The sequence below is a fragment of the Coregonus lavaretus genome, assembly GCF_964263955.1.
Source record: "Coregonus lavaretus genome assembly, chromosome: 4".
In the NCBI taxonomy this organism is placed as follows: Eukaryota; Metazoa; Chordata; class Actinopteri; order Salmoniformes; family Salmonidae; genus Coregonus; species Coregonus lavaretus.
This window is the reverse complement of record NC_139991.1, coordinates 45,377,636-45,395,406: the sequence shown is the minus strand read 5'-3', so window position 1 is coordinate 45,395,406 and position 17,771 is coordinate 45,377,636. Positions and strand designations below refer to the sequence as shown.

At 41.4% G+C, this 17,771-nt stretch overlaps 1 protein-coding gene and 1 pseudogene across 2 annotated transcripts; both read right to left on the bottom strand.

The window, feature by feature from the left end:
* Window positions 1-2,054: 2,054 nt before the first annotated feature.
* LOC311127450 (solute carrier family 2, facilitated glucose transporter member 9-like) lies at window positions 2,055-8,095 on the bottom strand (annotated as a pseudogene). Its single transcript has 10 exons — window positions 8,001-8,095; window positions 7,502-7,635; window positions 7,310-7,348; window positions 7,010-7,129; window positions 6,623-6,803; window positions 6,300-6,427; window positions 2,899-2,979; window positions 2,596-2,665; window positions 2,395-2,507; window positions 2,055-2,204 (listed from the first exon to the last, which is right to left on the bottom strand). The product of its transcript is annotated as a solute carrier family 2, facilitated glucose transporter member 9-like (transcript).
* A 1,364-nt stretch (window positions 8,096-9,459) lies between these two features.
* Window positions 9,460-16,117, bottom strand: ska1 (spindle and kinetochore associated complex subunit 1). Its single transcript, XM_084159016.1, has 7 exons — window positions 16,021-16,117; window positions 13,574-13,665; window positions 13,281-13,405; window positions 13,060-13,157; window positions 12,808-12,942; window positions 12,495-12,664; window positions 9,460-9,953 (listed from the first exon to the last, which is right to left on the bottom strand). Exons 2-7 carry the CDS (start codon window positions 13,659-13,661, stop codon window positions 9,805-9,807), a joined length of 765 nt encoding a protein of 254 aa, XP_084015142.1. The 5' UTR covers window positions 13,662-13,665; window positions 16,021-16,117; the 3' UTR covers window positions 9,460-9,804.
* Between the last annotated feature and the right edge of the window lie 1,654 nt (window positions 16,118-17,771).

Genomic DNA, 17,771 nt, shown 5'->3' with positions numbered 1-17,771 from the left:
CTGCACATGTAAAAAAAATAGAAGGCACATTTTCTCCAAGTTCCAGGTAGTTTTAAAATGAAAAAAATAAGCTGAGCCAATTAGTGTATAGTGTATATGTCACAGTACATGCCCTATGACCTTATGCACAACTGTACAGGTTGTGTCTCATTTATACTACAGTATTGGCAGTTTTGTAAGCACTGGTGTAGGATTGGGCCCAATACTGCGTTACACGTCATACATGTATGGGTGTAATAAATATTATGCTATATCAAATAATAACTCACTTGTGCTGATAGTCCATGTTCTTCACCAAAGGCACATCGGGTGAAATGCTCGGGTCTGTATCCGATTTAGTAGGATGATCTGTCACAATCCGAGTCGGATCCTCCATAGTCGTCGCGGTAACAGCCTCTCTATATAGGCTACCCATATCAGATCTCACTATAAGTCCTAGCTGTCATCTCACTAGAAGCCTACTAACTGGAGAGGCTTTTAAAGTTCCAAAATACGCAGATGTCCGCGTAAAGGGTTTCACTACACGTCAGTAAACAGCCACTCCCTTGCTTTAAACTTCGTGGTTCGGTAGTTAATAGTGGGTGCGGGGGCTCTGGGACCTACGCATCCTATCTAGTCTATGAATTGGTCAAACGCACAGCGGACTGGAAGCTAGCTTAAAATACCGAGATAATGTAATCAGTCGCACACATGCAGAGGGGGACGTGCGTTTGGCTTGAGTTTGCTGATAGCACTTCTGCGATATGAGCAAAGTTGAACGACTTTCAAAAAACAACGACACAATGAAAGTACTAAAGAAAACAACAATTCGTTTTACATTAGGCCACATACAGGTAACTGCCCAAATAAAGGAAACACCAACATAAAGTGTCTTAACCCTCCCGTTGTCCTATGGTCAAAATGACCCGCCACTGTGTTGAACCAACTTTATTTAATTTTTATATTTTTTTGGATCATTTGTGATCTCACAAATGATCCCAAAAATATAAAAATTTAATAAAGTTGGTTCAACACAGTGGCGGGTCATTTTGACCCTAGGACAACGGGAGGGTTAATAGGGTGTTGGGCAAGCACGAGCCTCCAGAATAGCGTCAGTGGGTCAGAATATCCCATAAGTGTTCAATAAGGTTGAGATTTCTGGTGACTGACTGACTGACACACACACATACACACACACAGCCTTTAAACCCCATATGCTTCTTTGAGACCTCTCTTTCAAAGTCACTGAGATCTCTTCTTCAAGCCATGGTACTCAAAATAATGGGCAACTGGGCATTTGTATACATGACACTAAGCATGATAGGATGTTAATTGCTTAATTAACTCAGGAACCACACCTGTGTGGAAGCACCTGCTTTCAATATACTTTGTATCCCTCATTTACTCAAGTGTTTCCTTTATGGTTGCAGTTACCTGTATACCTATAACACTTTTCCCCCGAATACAGGTGAGAGTAGACATAGCTTTCCATTGAAACATTCTGATAATAATCCTAAACACCACAGTAATTTAAAAAATATTATCTCAAAATGAGTGTAATAAATAAGACAGATAAGCTGTGTATGGAAGCCCAGACTCACTAATAAGGAACTCAAGGCGAGCTGATTGAATCATGCCCTAAGTGATGTAACTTGTTCATCAGTAAACCACATACAGTATGCTGACTTTAGGAGTGTCAGAGGTAAAACCTCTCCCTCCCTGATTAGTGCCTGTTTGCCTGGGGCCAGAGCCTGATAGCGACAGAGACCTGGGCCTGCTCACAATACTAAACAAATGACTTTAATAGGGGGCCCAGAGACTTAACAGTTTTATCACACTGTACTCACCATCCCAAAGGTCAAAATTATTGATTTGCCATTAAGATGACATTAGACTGGAAATGGCTTGGGTGTGGGGCAAATCTTAACAGAGGAGTTTTCACAAAGACAATGTTTTAACAGGAAGGACAAAACAATGTACAAGTCAGACACAATGTCAATGATGATGGCAAATGTTCAGAGTTTGGTGGTTGTGCATGGCTTGATATGATGGGGTTCATGAGGTCTCATCTTTCCCTACCCTGAGGATCCCCTGCTGGGATGCATCCTCTGAATCTCGACAGTGATCTCCGTGATGGTGTGGTTCTTGGTCTCAAGCACTTTGTACCACACAAACAACCCTGACAGGAAACAGAAGTAGTCCAACTTCTCCCGTGTATAAACATACTGTGATTGCATGTGTGTATGGGTGTGATATCAGCTGCCACGTTCCCACTTAACAAATAAGAGTCCCAATACCTATGTAATAACCGTGTAATTACAATCTAGGTACTCACTGTCACATAATAGTTACAGTACAACTGTTATACCTGTTTGTGTATGTGACAAGGTATGAGAGAGAGGCTGATGTGCTCACCGCTATGAGGTGGAAGAGCAGCCCCAGCCAGTTGAGGGTGCAACCGATGGTGAAGGCTGCTGATTTGAACGACTGGTTGAATATTTCACCAGGCAGAGGTGCTGTCACTCCAGCTAGGAGCAATAAACAATGAAAATACCAGCTAAATAAGTTGATTTGTTTTTAGCTTGGTTTAGTTCTACGTCAGGTTATAGGACCCACCTGGTCCACTGGAGAAGAAGAAGGTGAAGATGAGAACTATACTGCAGTAAGGCATCCAGGAGACTTGGATCTGAACAACAAATAACAACAAACGGTGTGGCTTATTGATGAACCACTGATGTTGCCACCCATTGTAAAAGATTGATGTAACCCAGTGATAATATATAAGGACATTCTGTGACATTATGAATGAATGACATTCATTCATTCATAATGAGCATTGTTCCATTCATGGAAAAGATGTCACCCACAAACTATGTAGTTGATGACAGAGCAGTGTGTTGCTTATAAAGTGTGACTCACCTGCAGGTAGAGTGACCCAGGAGACCCAGGGTAACTGCCATGCATAGGTAATCCCTGTAGAGGAGCAGGCTTTTTCCTGTGCTATCAATGGCGAACGTGCATTAAGATGGCAGATACAGTTGAAGTCGGAAGTTTACATACACTTAGGTTGGAGTCATTAAAACTCGTTTTTCAACCACTCCACAAATTTCTTGTTAACAAACTATAGTTTTGGCAAGTCGGTTAAGTAAGTAAGTAATTTTTCCAACAATTGTTTACAGACAGATTATTTCATTTATAATTCACTGTATCACAATTCCAGTGGGTCAGAAGTTTACAGAAAATGATGTCATGGCTTTAGAAGCTTGTGATGGGCTAATTGACATCATTTGTGTCAATTGGAGGTGTACCTGTGGATGTATTCAAGGCCTACCTTCAAACTCAGTGCCTATTTGCTTGACATCATGGGAAAATCAAAAGAAATCAGCCAAGACCTCCAAAAAAAATGTGTAGACCTCCACAAGTCTGGTTCATCCTTTGGAGCAATTTTCAAACGCCTGAAGGTACCACGTTCATCTGTACAATAAATAGTACGCAAGTATAAACACCATGGGACAATGCAGCCGTCATACCGCTCAGGAAGGAGATGCGTTCTGTCTCCTAGAGATGAACGTACTTTGGTGCGAAAAGTGCAAATCAATCCCAGAACAACAGCAAAGGACCTTGTGAAGATGCTGGAGGAAACAGGTACAAAAGTATCTATATCCACAGTAAAACGAGTCCTATATCGACATAACCTGAAAGTCCGCTCAGCAAGGAAGAAGCCACTGCTCCAAAACCGCCATAAAAAAGCCAGACTACGGTTTGCAACTGCACATGGGGACAAAGATCGTACTTTTTGGAGAAATGTCCTCTGGTCTGATGAAACAAAAATAGAACTGTTTGGCCATAATGACCATCGTTATGTTTGGAGGAAAAAGGGGGACCTTTCAAGCCGAAGAACAACATCCCAACCGTGAAGCACGGGGGTGGCAGCATCATGCTGTGGGTGTGCTTTGCTGCAGGAGGGACTGGTGCACTTCACAAAATAGATGGCATCATGAGGAAGGAAAATTATATGGATATATTGAAGCAACATCTCAAGACATCAGTCAGGAAATTAAAGCTTGGTCGCAAATGGGTCTTGCAGATGGACAATGACCCCAAGCATACTTCCAAAGTTGTGGCAAAATGGCTTAAGGACAACAAAGTCAAGGTATTGGAGTGGCCATCACAAAGCCCTGACCTCAATCCTATAGAAAATGTGTGGGCAGAACTGAAAAAGCGTGTGCGAGCAAGAAGGCCTACAAACCTGACTCAGTTACACCAGCTCTGTCAGGAGGAATGGGCCAAAATTCACCAAACCTATTGTGGGAAGCTTGTGGAAGGCTACCCGAAACGTTTGACCCAAGTTAAACAATTTAAAGGCAATGCTACCAAATACTAATTGAGTGTATGTAAACTTCTGACCCACTGGGAATGTGATGAAATAAATAAAAGCTGAAATTAATCATTCTCTCTACTATTATTCTGACATTTCACATTCTTAAAATAAAGTGGTGATCCTAACTGACCTAAGACAGGGAATTGTTACTAGGATTAAATGTCACGAATTGTGAAAAACTGAGTTTAAATGTATTTGGCTAAGGTGTATGTAAACATCCAACTTCAACTGTATGACGTCATTGTTTTAGCACTATACATTGAGTTTTTAAACTACGGTACGCGACAAGGTTCAATGTGCCAATAAATCAGCACAATCTACTTTTTCGTTTTTTCAAATTGCCGGTGTCTTGAAGCTAAAATTGGGATCATGTATACTATGCTAATGACCATACAAAAAAAGAGTAACGGAAAGCAATGTACAATATGGCGAACTTAGCAAAAAGCGGAATTTGTGGTAAGTGCATGCACCTCCGCTTTTACCATCACCTGTCATACCAATGGGGAGTTAACTATCAGTGTCAAGTAGTGACAGTAGAAGTTTCACTGTCGACTCCAGATAAATGACACGCCACAGGGGGGCACTCTTATGACACACAGTGCCTTTAGAAAGTATTCAGACCCCTTGACTTATTCCACATTGTGTTGTGTTACAGCCTGAATTCAAAATATCTATGTATTTTCTCAACCATTTACACAAAATACCGCATAATGACAAAGTTAACGTGTTTTTATAAATTTCTGCACATTTATTGAAAATAAAATACAGAAATATCTCATTCAGATAAGTATTCACACCCCTGAGTCAATACATGTTAGAATGACCTTTGGAAGCGATTACAGCTGTGAGTCTTCCTGAGTAAATACCTAAGCGCTTTGCACACATTTTCAAGTCTTGTCATAGATTTTCAAGCCGATTTAAGTCAAACTGTAACTAAGCCACTCAGGAACATTCAATGTTGTCTTGGTAAGCAACTCCAGTGTATATTTGGCCTTGTGTTTTAGGTTATTGTCCTGCTGAATGGCAGTTTAGTCTCACAGTGTCGTTGGACTGCAGACTGAACCAGGTTTTCCTCTAGGATTGTGCCTGTGCTTAGCTCTATTCCGTTTCTTTTTATCAGAAAACACTCCCTAGTCCTTGCCAATGACAAGCATACCCATAACATGATGCAGCCACCACCATGCTTGAAAATATGAAGAGTGGTACTCAGTGATGTGTTGTGTTGGATTTGCCCAAAACATAATTCTTTGTATTCAGGACATAAAGTTAATTTCTTTGCCACATTTCTTGCAGTTTTACTTTAGTGCCTTATTGCAAAGAGGATGCATGTTTTGGAATATCTTTATTCTGTACATGCTTCCTTAATTCCACTCTGTCATTTAGGTTAGTATTGTGGAGTAACTACAATGTTGGTGATCCATCCTCAGTTTTCTCCTACCACAGCCATTAAACTCTAACTTTTAAAGTCACCATTGGCCCCATGGTGAAATCCCTGACCGGTTTCCTTGCTCTCGGTACCCTTCTTTGCTAGGCATTGTAAAACCTCCCTGGTCTTTGTGGTTAAATCTGTGTTTGAAAATCACTGCTCGACTGAGGGACCTTACAGATAATTGTATCCTGAACTTATTTAGGCTTGCCATAACAAAGGGGTTGAATACTTATTGACTCAAGCTTTTCATTTTTTATTAATTTGTAAACATTTCTAAAAACATAATTCCACTTTGACATTATGGGGTATTGTGTGCACTAAATGTGGAAAAAGTCTAGTGGTGTGAATACTTTCTGAACGCACTGTAATTACAGGCTTGAGGGGTTTGTCCTGTTGACAAACCCCTCCATTTAAAGGTCAACCAAAACATGAGGCATGGTCATTTTCATTTCGCAGGGTTCACAGTTCCTCAATGTTAATATAGGGTTAATTAGGTTTATTGAGAGATATGGTGAAATAGGACTCACACAGGCCACAGAGGTGGAAATCTCACACAGACCGGTTCCCAAGGCAACATGGCGCAACTGGTGGGTGGGGATCCCTGCCGTACGGAACATGTCAAATGAGTAAAGGCACACGTGAAGAGGAGCAGAATGACAGAGTTCATCACTCAGTCAATCAGACATACTGTATCTAACTGAATGAACGTAAGACTCTAGGTAGGTTTTGATCAGAAAGTGACATAACCATGCCATTCTACATTTGTATACCCTTTTGCTCACTCTAACTCTAAACACACTGATCTCATGGATCGACTTCAACCATCAACTCACAGCATTAATGCCACAGAACTGCAGGGTGGTGAAGGTGATGAGGAGGAGTTGCCAGCGTACGGCCTGGTCCAGGATCAGGTCCACCACAGTGAGCTGCGGACCCCCTTCAGGGAGGCGTGCTCCACCAGCATCTACTCCACCTCCACATTGTGGTCTTTGCTGCCCCACAGCCTGCGAATGGCTACAGGGGGGAAAGGCCCAATAAGATACACAGGTGGAAAAGGACATAAAAGCCCAATAAGATAGCTGAGTCAGGCATAATGATAATGATGATTGTGAGGATGACTATGATAACACTAATTGCAAATACATTTATGGTAAGGTAGTTATCCTTAGGCAACCTGTTACCAATCCATATTCCTCACAGAGCTCCACCCAGGTGCTTACCTTTCTCACTCTGGGAGGAGAGGCAGGGTGGCAGGCTAGAGCAGGGCGGTCGCACCACTGAAGCCCAGCAACCACGGTCACCGTCCTCTGTCCACAATAACTCACTGCAAGGACAGAAGGCTATCACATAGCATCACATAGTGTTCGTTCACCACATGTTAAAATTGTAATAGCATCTCTGACTGATACACTAGAACCAGATAGCTCACCTGATCCCCAGAAGCTGACTTGAGAACTTCCCCATAGACACAAAGGTGGCACAGACACAAACCACCATTCCTCACAGCCTTTAGGGGGTACATTCCATCAGGTACATGGTGTGGAGACTGAGGCTAACACCTGCAGCACATACAGGAAAGGACAAACCACATCATAGACACAGTTTGGAAGCATAATTCCTCTAGTGAGATATTAAAAGACAGGTATAAAGATTACCTTGTTTTGTGGCCTACAGTAAAATAATATCAATTCGTAAGATGAAAATCAGCTTACCTGCATTAATGCCATAGAGGAAATGTCCAACAATGATCATCTCAAAGGACATGGCCGTTTTGCTCAACAGCATCATCACAGCACCGTCAATGACAAACAGGTTGTTCAACAACAGGCATCTCTTTCTGGAAAGTCTAGTGGACAAAATCAACATCATTAATGTTCTACTACATCAAATAGTAACCACACCAACACACCTTCAAATAAGAGGCCAAAGGCCTTACATGACCAGGTTTCATTCCCCAAGTCTAGGCCCAGTATGAAGCCTGACACTGTCTACCACTACGCCATGGTCCTTACCAGAGGAGGCTGGTGGGAGGAGCTATAGGATCCTAGGCTCATTGTAATGAGCCTGTCCTCCTATAATGCTCCTCCACCAGCCTCCTCTGGTCCTTACCTCCCATACACTGAGGTGAGGCGGCTGGCACACAGAGACCCCAGATGCAGAAGATGAAGGACCAGATAAGTCACTTAACACTGCTTCAAGGAGATACTATACCGCTGCAGGCATGTGGTGTTCACCAGCTCCTTTATGAACTGCAGTAACACCAAGAGGGTGGCCGTGACGTTATGGAGATTGGGTAGGTCAAACATTTATGGTTCTCAAACTATTTCTAATTTCCCCCAGAATTAATAGAAGTTGTTAGTTTGTTGAGAAAATAGTTATTCAGAGCTATTACACTCATGTTTCCATAAAAATAAGGTAACAATAACTGCACTTGTTTGGCAAAGCCACATTTATCTGTTAATACTGACATGGTGGTGTACTTTTGTAATTTTAATACTTTTGATGTGGATCACAGATGATGATGTCAGGACAGATACACTACATGGCCAAAAGTATGAAGACAACTGCTCATCGAACATCTCATTCCAAAATCATGGGCATTAATATGGAGTTGGTCCCCCCTTTGCTGCCATAACAGCCTCCACTCTTCTGGGAAGACTTTCTACTAGATGTTGGAACATTGATGCAGGGACTTGCTTCCATTCAGCCACAATAGCATTATTGAGGTCGGGCGCTGATGTTGGGCGATTAGGCCTGGCTCGCAGTCAGCGTTCCAACTCATCCCAAAGGTGAGATCATGGTTTTGTGCAGGCCAGTCAAGTTTTTCCACACCGATCTAGACAAACCATTTCTGTATGGACCTCACTTGTGCACAGGGGCATTGTCATGCTGAAACAGGAAAGGGCCTTCCCCAAAATGTTGCCACAAAGTTGGAAGATTGTCATTGTATGCTGTAGCGTTAAGATTTCCCTTCACTGGAACTAAGGGGCTAGCCCAAATCATGAAAAACAACCCCAGACCATTATTCCTCCACCACCAAACTTTACAGATAGTACTATGCATTCGGGCATCCGCCAAACCCAGATTCGTCCGTCCGTATTTTAAATAACAATAAATAATCCCACAGCACAGCAGCATCCCCCCCTTACTAGCGGCCTTTGCTGATAGCTACTTTATTGAGAAAAAATTTGCTTACTATGTGGTATTTGGCTGTCCCACCTAGCTATCTTAAGATGATCGCTCTAACTGTAAATCACTCTGGATAAGTGTCTGCTAAATGATTAAAATGTCCAAATAAAATAAAAATGGCACTAGCAATTAAAACTTACAAACACACACAGGAGTGTCAAGGCATGTGACATACTGTATGTAGCTAGTCCCTGGTTCAATTAAATGCCTTGCATTGGGGCAAATGTGACAAACAAAATAAAGATGTCTAACTGAAACTGGTTAAATGTTAACTTATACAGCTGAAATTAGTAACCAAAAGGATCAAACATCAAAGCAAGCACACCTGTGCCCTTATAAAAACAAATGCACATCCTTGTAGGGAAGAATAAGATCCAACTTCGTATGTGCATCCTGCAATGTCAAGTGGTATCTGGAAAGAGATTCTTACACATTGCACACAATTGACATTAATATAACAATTGATCCAAAATTATTATTTACAAAAATATTTATTGCCTTTCTACCAATATTAAACATTGTTGTTATGGACAAAGTCACATTGATCTTCATGTGGATGATACAATTAAAATGAGCAAATACAACAACATTTGAATAAAAAAAGATGTATGAACGAAACTACATTCAAATACTAACCCCCGCCCACCCCAAAAAATAGTTATTCACCAGGCACATACACGTTTTGACAACTATTCTCCACAGAATGATTTGTTTTATTTTCACCCCTCCCTCAGTCAATATGATAGATCATGCTGGAGACCGAGGACAACTCAATGTCTTAAGATCAAGCTCAATGACAACCCCCCTTTCTCCATCTCTGCTCCTTTCACAGCAGGACGTAGCGTGTGATACCTCCCCCTCGCTGTTCTCGCAGACGCTGGCAGTGACGCAGCATGTTAAGGATGCCCTGGAAGCGCTTGTCCACCTTCATCTGAGTGAACTCTTTAATGTCCGCCTCTACAATGAAAAACAGACCTGTAGGGAACACAGAGGAGTAGTGAAATGGGAAGTTTTTCTTAAAGATCAGCTTTAATACTGCAGATATATTGTAACTTCCGTCAATGTAATTGTCTGCATCACTTTCAATCCCCCATGTTTTATATTTTATTTATTTTTTGCATATACACAAATACACACACAGTACCAGTCAAATGTTTGGACACACCTACTCATTCAAGGGTTTCTTTATTTTTACTATTTTCTACATTGTAGAATAATAGTGAAGACATCAAAACTATGAAATAACACATATTGAATAAACAAAAAAAGTGATAAATCAAAATACAGTTTATATTTGACATGCTTCAAATAGCCACCCTTTGCCTTGATGACAGCTTTGCACACTCTTGGCATTCTCTCAACCAGCTTCACTTGTAATGCTTTTCCAACAGTCTTGAAGGAGTTCCCACATTTGCTAAGCACTTGTTGGCTGCTTTTCCTTCACTCTGCGGTCCGACTCAGCCCAAACCATCTCAATTGGGTTGAGGTCGGGGGATTGTGGAGGCCAGGTCATCTGATGGAGCACTCCATCACGCTCCTTCTTGGTAAAATAGCCCTTACACAGCCTGGAGGTGTGTTGGGTCATTGTCCTGTTGAAAAACAAATGATAGTCCCACTAAGCCCAAACCAGATGGTATGGCGTATCGCTGCAGAATGCTGTGGTAGCCATGCTGGTTAAGTGTGCCTTGAATTCTAAATACTGTATATCACAGACAGTGTCACCAGCAAAGCAGCCCGAAACCATAACACCTCCTCCTCCATGCTTTACAGTGAGAACTACACATGCAGAGAACATCTGTTCTCCCACACCGCATCTCACAAAGACACAGTGGTTGGAACCAAAAATCTCCAATTTGGACTCCAGACCAAAAGACACATTTCCACCAGTCTAATGTCCATTGCTCGTGTTTCTTGGCCCAAGCAAGTCTCTTCTTCTTATTGGTGTCCTTTAGTAGTGTTTTCTTCGCAGCAATTTGACCATGAAGGCCTGATTCACACAGCCCCTCTGAACAGTTGATGTTGAGATGTGTCTGTGACTTGAACTCTGTGAAGCATTTATTTGGTCTGCAATTTCTGAGGCTGGTAACTAATGAACTTATGCTCTGCAGCAGAGGTAACTCTGGGTCTTCCATTCCTGTGGCGGTCCTCATGAGAGCCAGTTTCATCATAGCGCTTGATGGTTTTTGTGACTGCACTTGAAGAAACAATGTTCTGCATTGACTGATCTTCATGTCTTAAAGTAATGGACTGTCGTTTCTCTTTGCTTATTTGAGCTGTTCTTGCCATAATATGGACACAAATTAACTTTTAACAAGGCACACATGTTAATTGAAATGCATTCCAGGTGACTACCTCATGAAGCAGTTTGAGAGAATGCCAAGAGTGTGCAAAGCTGTCATCAAGGCAAAGGGTGGCTATTTGAAGAATCTCAAATATATTTTGATTTGTTTAACACTTTTTTTTGTTACTACATGATTCCATAGTTGAGGTCTTCACTATTATTCTACAATGTAAAAAATAGTAAAAATAAAAATCCTTGAATGAGTAGGTGTGTCCAAACTTGACTGGTAGTGTATACATATCCTTTAAACATTTTTTATTTTCCTTTATTATTTTCCAACCCCACCACCCCTCCCTTAATTGGAGTAAACTACTGAACAACAACGCATATGCCTCTACTTCCAGCTTGTACATACTATATACATTTTATGGACACAGTCAAAGTTTGTTTTTACTCCAGAACTTCCTCGCCCCTCAACCTCTCAGATCATTTTCATGATGTCCATCTGGTTTGCCTCTACATGCCATATCCCCCAAACTGTGCTCTTTCATAAAAGTTCTCAACCTATATACTTATTATGGACACAGTATGTTTTACATGAGTTATTTTGTTGTTATTAGTCCCAACCTTCAGCTCCATTCAACCCCTCCCATCTATCTCTTAACACCATCCATATTGGATTTCTACTTCTCAACTGTACTGTTTCACAAAAGTTCTGAACCCTTCTATTCTCATTGTTTCTACAGATTGTAAATTGAAAATAAACATTTTTGCTAAAAGTTTTATTATATTATTGATCGATTGACTATGACTTTTCAGATCACCAAGTAGTGCTATCTTCAAGGTTAGCTCCAGGTAAATATTGCAATCCTTCAGCAATTCCTGGACCTGTGACCAAAAACAAGCTACAAATGGACAGTACCAAAACAAATGACCTAATGATTAAGTCTCTTCACAGCTAAATCTGCAGAGCTGGGAAGATTGTATCCCCCATATAAATAACATTATATTGGTTGCAAGACTTTTGTGAGATGGGAAGTTAGTTTGTTTCCATTAGTATGCAGGTGGCCATCCTTGACCAAATATTGTCATAACAATACCATCTGGGTCAGAGAAGATAATTACTCTTTGCAATGATCAACCTTTTGTGCGTCAAAGGAAAGCAAAGCACATAGCCTTCTTTAGAACAGTAGTTTGACTGAGGTACCTTTAGAACAGTAGTTTGACTGAGGTACCTTTAGTGTCCTTGTTCTCTTCCTCCTTAAATCGTTGATGAAGCTTGCGTGTGGCATTATTCAGGGTTTTTGCTGGCTGGTGCAAGATCTTGTACTTCCCTGTTACGGCTGTGTTAATGCTTTCCACAGCAGTGTTTAGCTGGTCATATGTCAAACGGCCTTTCATGTACCTAGAGAGAGAGTGTTACAGAAGAAAGATATCTTACAATAACAATTTTTTTAAACGGATAAAACTGCCAGATCTGCAGTAACATCTTAAATAAATAAAGCTGCAATGCAGTATGTGGACGGAGTGCTGCTGAGGGGGACTAACTGAGGAATGGTATCAAACTCTGGGCTGGTGATGAATTCCATCTCTCTGATCTGGTTCTTGGAGGTTTTCCTGGGGTGCTCCTGCTGGACTGGCTGCACATCCACAGGTCCACTCTGACCCACAGGCCCTCTTCCACTGGGATATCAATGGAGGGGCAAAATAGAGGACAACACATTTACTCTGTTTGCACTCAGTAGCTTCTCCTCTTATGACATCCTCCAACACACACAGTCACACACACGCTATCCTTACTGGACTGCTGGCTGTCCCTTCCTGGGCATGTGTGTGGGCATGTTGTCCCTAAGGTGCTTTCCATCCTGCACATCCTCCTGGAAGAACCCCTCTAGTTCCTGTGACACAAATAACAGATTTCACACAGACATACAGTACAAATAGCATACTTAAAGATATTGCAATCCAGACAAGCTAAAAGGACCCATCTAAAAATGCATTGTGAGGAATGCATGAAATACCTTTAAATGCTTCAGTAGATCTTTTTGGCGGCCAACACATTTCTCAAACTGGTCAAGGAGTCCATCTATTGCAAGGACATCTTGTCCTATCTTCCCTAGAATGATCCGCTTGTCTTGATCTTTTGCTGAAAATGGGGAATAAATCATGATAAGTTTAAATTATGTTATGCATTACCTGATGTCAGAAAACCATTGAGTTACTGTTTGATCGGGTGGGATCATTTCTCTGTTAGCTGAAACAGTGTTTAACTACATGAGATAACAAGCCCTATATATACACCAGATCATCATACCAATTGTCCGCAGCTCCAAGACCCGTCTTGTGGATGAAATCCTGTCATTCAAGTGCATGGTTATATCCTCAAGCTCACAATGACTCATATTGCTGAAAAATAAGATGGTAAAGGCCCAGCTGTTCAATAAAATTAAAAAGGGCACAGGCTGGAAGATTTCCTGCGGTTCAGTCAATGTTCATTTTGACATACAGTACCAGTCAAAAGTTTCGACACACCTACTCATTCAAGGGTTTTTCTTTATTTTTACTATTTTTTACATTGTAGAATAATAGTGAAGACATCAAAACTATGAAATAACACATATGGAATCATGTAGTAAACAAAAAAGTATTAAACAAATCAAAATATATTTGATATTTGAGATTCTTCAAATAGCCACCCTTTGCCTTGATAACCGCTTTGCACACACTTGGCATTCTCTCAACCAGCTTAACTTGTAATGCTTTTCCAACAGTCTTGAAGGAGTTCGTACATATGCTGAGCACTTGTTGGCTGCTTTTCCTTCACTCTGCGGTCCGACTCATCCAAAAACCATCTAAATTGGGTTGAGGTCGGGGGATTGTGGAGGCCAGGTCATCTGATGCAGCACTACATCACTCTCCTTCTTGGTAAAATAGCCCTTACACAGCCTGGAGGTGTGTTGGGTCATTGTCCTGTTGAAAAACAAATGATAGTCCCACTGAGCCCAAACCAGATAGGATGGCGTATCGCTGTAGAATGCTGTGGTAGCCATGCTGGTTAAGTGTGCCTTGAATTCTAAATAAATCACAGTGTCACCAGCAAAGCACCCCCACACCATAACACCTCCTCCTCCATGCTTTACAGTGGGAAATACACATGCGGAGATCATCCATTCACCCACACCGTGTCTCACAAAGACACAGCAGTTGGAACCAAAAATCTCAAATTTGGACTCCAGTCCAAAGAACACATTTCCACAGGTCTAATGTCCATTGCTCGTGTTTCTTGGCCCAAGCAAGTCTCTTCTTATTGGTGTCCTTTAGTAGTGGCTTCTTGCAGCAATTCGACCATAAAGGCCTGATTCACACAGTCCCCTCTGAACAGTTGATGTTGAGATGTGTCCGTTACTTGAACTCTGAAGCATTTATTTGGGCTGCAATTTCTGAGGCTGGTAACTCTAATGAATTTATCCTCTGCAGCAGAGGTAACTCTTGGTCTTCCATTCATGTGGTGGTACTCATGAAGCCAGTTTCATCATAGCGCTTGATGGTTTTTGCGACTGCATTTGAAGAAACGTTCAAAGTTCTTGACATTTTCAGGATTGACCGACCATGTCTTAAAGTAATGATGGACTGTCATTTCTCTTTGCTTATTTGAGCTGTTCTTGCCATAATATGGACTTGGTCTTTTACCAAATAGGGCCATCTTCTGTATACCCCCCGTACCTTGTCATAACACAACTGATTGGCTCAAACACATTAAGGAGGAAAGAAATTCCACAAATTAACTTTTAAGAAGGCACACCTGTTAATTGAAATGCATTCCAGGTGACTACCTCATGAAGCTGGTTGAGAGAATGCTCAAGAGTGTGCAAAGCTGTCATCAAGGCAAAGGGTGGCTACTTAGAAGAATCTCAAATATATATATTTTTTGTCATTTAGCAGACGCTCTTAGAGCGACTTACAGGATCAATTAGGGTTAAGTGCCTTGCTCAAGTGCACAGACAGATTTTTCACCTAGTCGGCTCGGGGATTAGAACCAGCGACCTTTCGGTTACTGGTACAACGCTCTTAACCACTAAGCTACCTGCCGCCACAGGTGGCACACCTTTTTTGGTTACTACATGATTCCATATGTGTTATTTCATAGTTTTAATGTCTTCACTATTATTCTACAATGTAGAAAATAGTTAAAATAAAGAAACACCCTTGAATGAGTAGGTGTCCAAACTTTTGACTGGTACTGTATATGAATCTTGAATAAAGCCTAAATGCCCCATGGGCTTATTAAATGTCTTCCACTATCATAACCCAAAATATAACGGTTGATTACACCATTGTTTGTTTTTGTTGTCGCTTGATGTCTTTTGTCTCAAGAAAATAATGCTTCAGGAAAACAATGCCGTTCTAAAAACGTTGCAAGTAACAAAGTTGCCAATAAAGAACGCATATGAAGCTTTGACTCTTACACTTGTGTGCGTTCAACATTCTTACAGTAGCTAGTTATATGCAACGTTTTTGGAACAAGACTAGTTAGGAAGTGAAAATACATAATCAACCTCCTAGACTGTCAAGCCTATCCAGCTCAATCTATAAATTTCGAGAGTAGCTGGCTGCATTCAACCACATTCACAACGATGGCTAGCTAGCTAAGTTAGCTAACGTTAACTAACTAGCTAGTTAGCTAGCTTATCTGAATCCACACTGGCTCACCGTGCGGTTAGTCAAAAACACGTCCTGACAGTAACATAGAGAGTAACTTACATAAAGTTATCAATTCGTAGTTGCCTTTGTTTCCGAGATGGCTAATGTCCTGTCTGTTGTTTTCTTCAACCTCCCTCGCGCCAGAACGATTCGAATCTTCCCGCTGTTTTCAGAATGATCATCGCTGCAATAAAGTTGCGCAGCCAACCAGACTGAATGCCCTGTCAATCTTTAAAACAGTAACATTTTCTCTCAGACTCATGGCAACATTTGTAGAATAGCATGAGATTGGCTATAAATCTGCAAATGTTCTCCCTGCCCCATAGCAAAATGTGTAGAATTGCAGTAATTGTTTTCCTAAAACTAAATGTTTTCCTAAATTGTTTTAAATAATTGACCTAGCGTGGGGGTCTTGCAAAACTGCGGTACGCCACTGTATCCATGGCTCTGAATACCCTGGCAATCAACAACCGTGAGGACCCCTCAAGACGAATGGATAAATCCTCACAGCCCCAGTGATGCCTTTCAGAAGACGGAAAAATGGTGGAAGTGGATGCTGAGATCGAATCAAGCAGTGCGTCGAGCAAAGTTGGTGAAGACGAATGTTCTGAATGGACAACAGTAGTAGCGGAAACTGGAACAAAAAGGAAATTGTCTAAAATTGGAGTGGAGGATACATGTATGAATGATAATGAATTGCTTCTTGTTGGGATGCGTTTGAGTAAGGATGCATATGTGGGAAACCCGTTTGAGGTGTTGAAAATGGTGAAGAAAACAAGTTATGCTAGTGAAGATATGGTAGGGGATGCACCACAGCCTGTAGTAAAAGTTTGCTGCCAGTCAAAAGATACCCTGTGTGTTAAAAAGGTGGATTTTGTGGCATTCATTACCACAGTAATTTTTTATTTTTTTAGTCATTTAGCAGATGTTCTTATCCAGAGCGACTTACAGTTAGTGAGTGCATACATTTTCATACTGGCCCCCCGTGGGAAACGAACCCACAACCCTGGCGTTGCAAGCGCCATGCTCTACCAACTGAGCTACAGTTATAAACTGTAAGGCACAAATCTCAAAGAAGTCTAAGAAACTGGACATTGTTGTGGCTGCGGCCGAAAGGTTTTTGGGACTTAAGAATTTTACATCTTGTCAAAGTTGCGTCAATTCAAATCTGGCATTAGGAACAAAAGAGGTCAACACGACTTCTAAGATATACTAGTTATTTTAATTAATGCAAAAACCTTCAATGGTAAATATGATGTTTCGTATATACAGGCTCTTTGAAATACCTCGCAGGGCACTTCAGAGAACTAAATCCATTATTTTAGATTGTTCTTCAAATACTCTTACAGAGAGAGTTTCCCACCTCTCTGCTGGCCAATCAGAGTAGAGACTTGAGCGTGGTTTAGACTTACTCAGCCTATCCGTTGGCGCACCGGCTGTTCCCCGCCTCTTCTGTTACCAGGCATACGTTTATCATAACAACCTGTCATAGTGAGAAGAGCCAGCTCCCTTAGACACCATTCCTACGTCCAAGGATGGTTCACAGATCACAAAGAACCAGTATAGTCTAGTATTTGGAGACACAAATCCTTATCTCATTTTACCCCCTAAAACAGCTCTTCACATCAATCACAGCTTGCCAGGTGACACAACCTACATCAGCACAGTCCAGAATGCATTCTTTCTAAGTTAGTCATCCCATCATTTATAAAAATAATAAATCTCTCACAATCTGAAGACTTGCAAGGGGTACTGGCGCCGGAAGACCCGCCCTCCCAAGTTCCCTTTGAGCCTGTGTAGGGATCAGATCT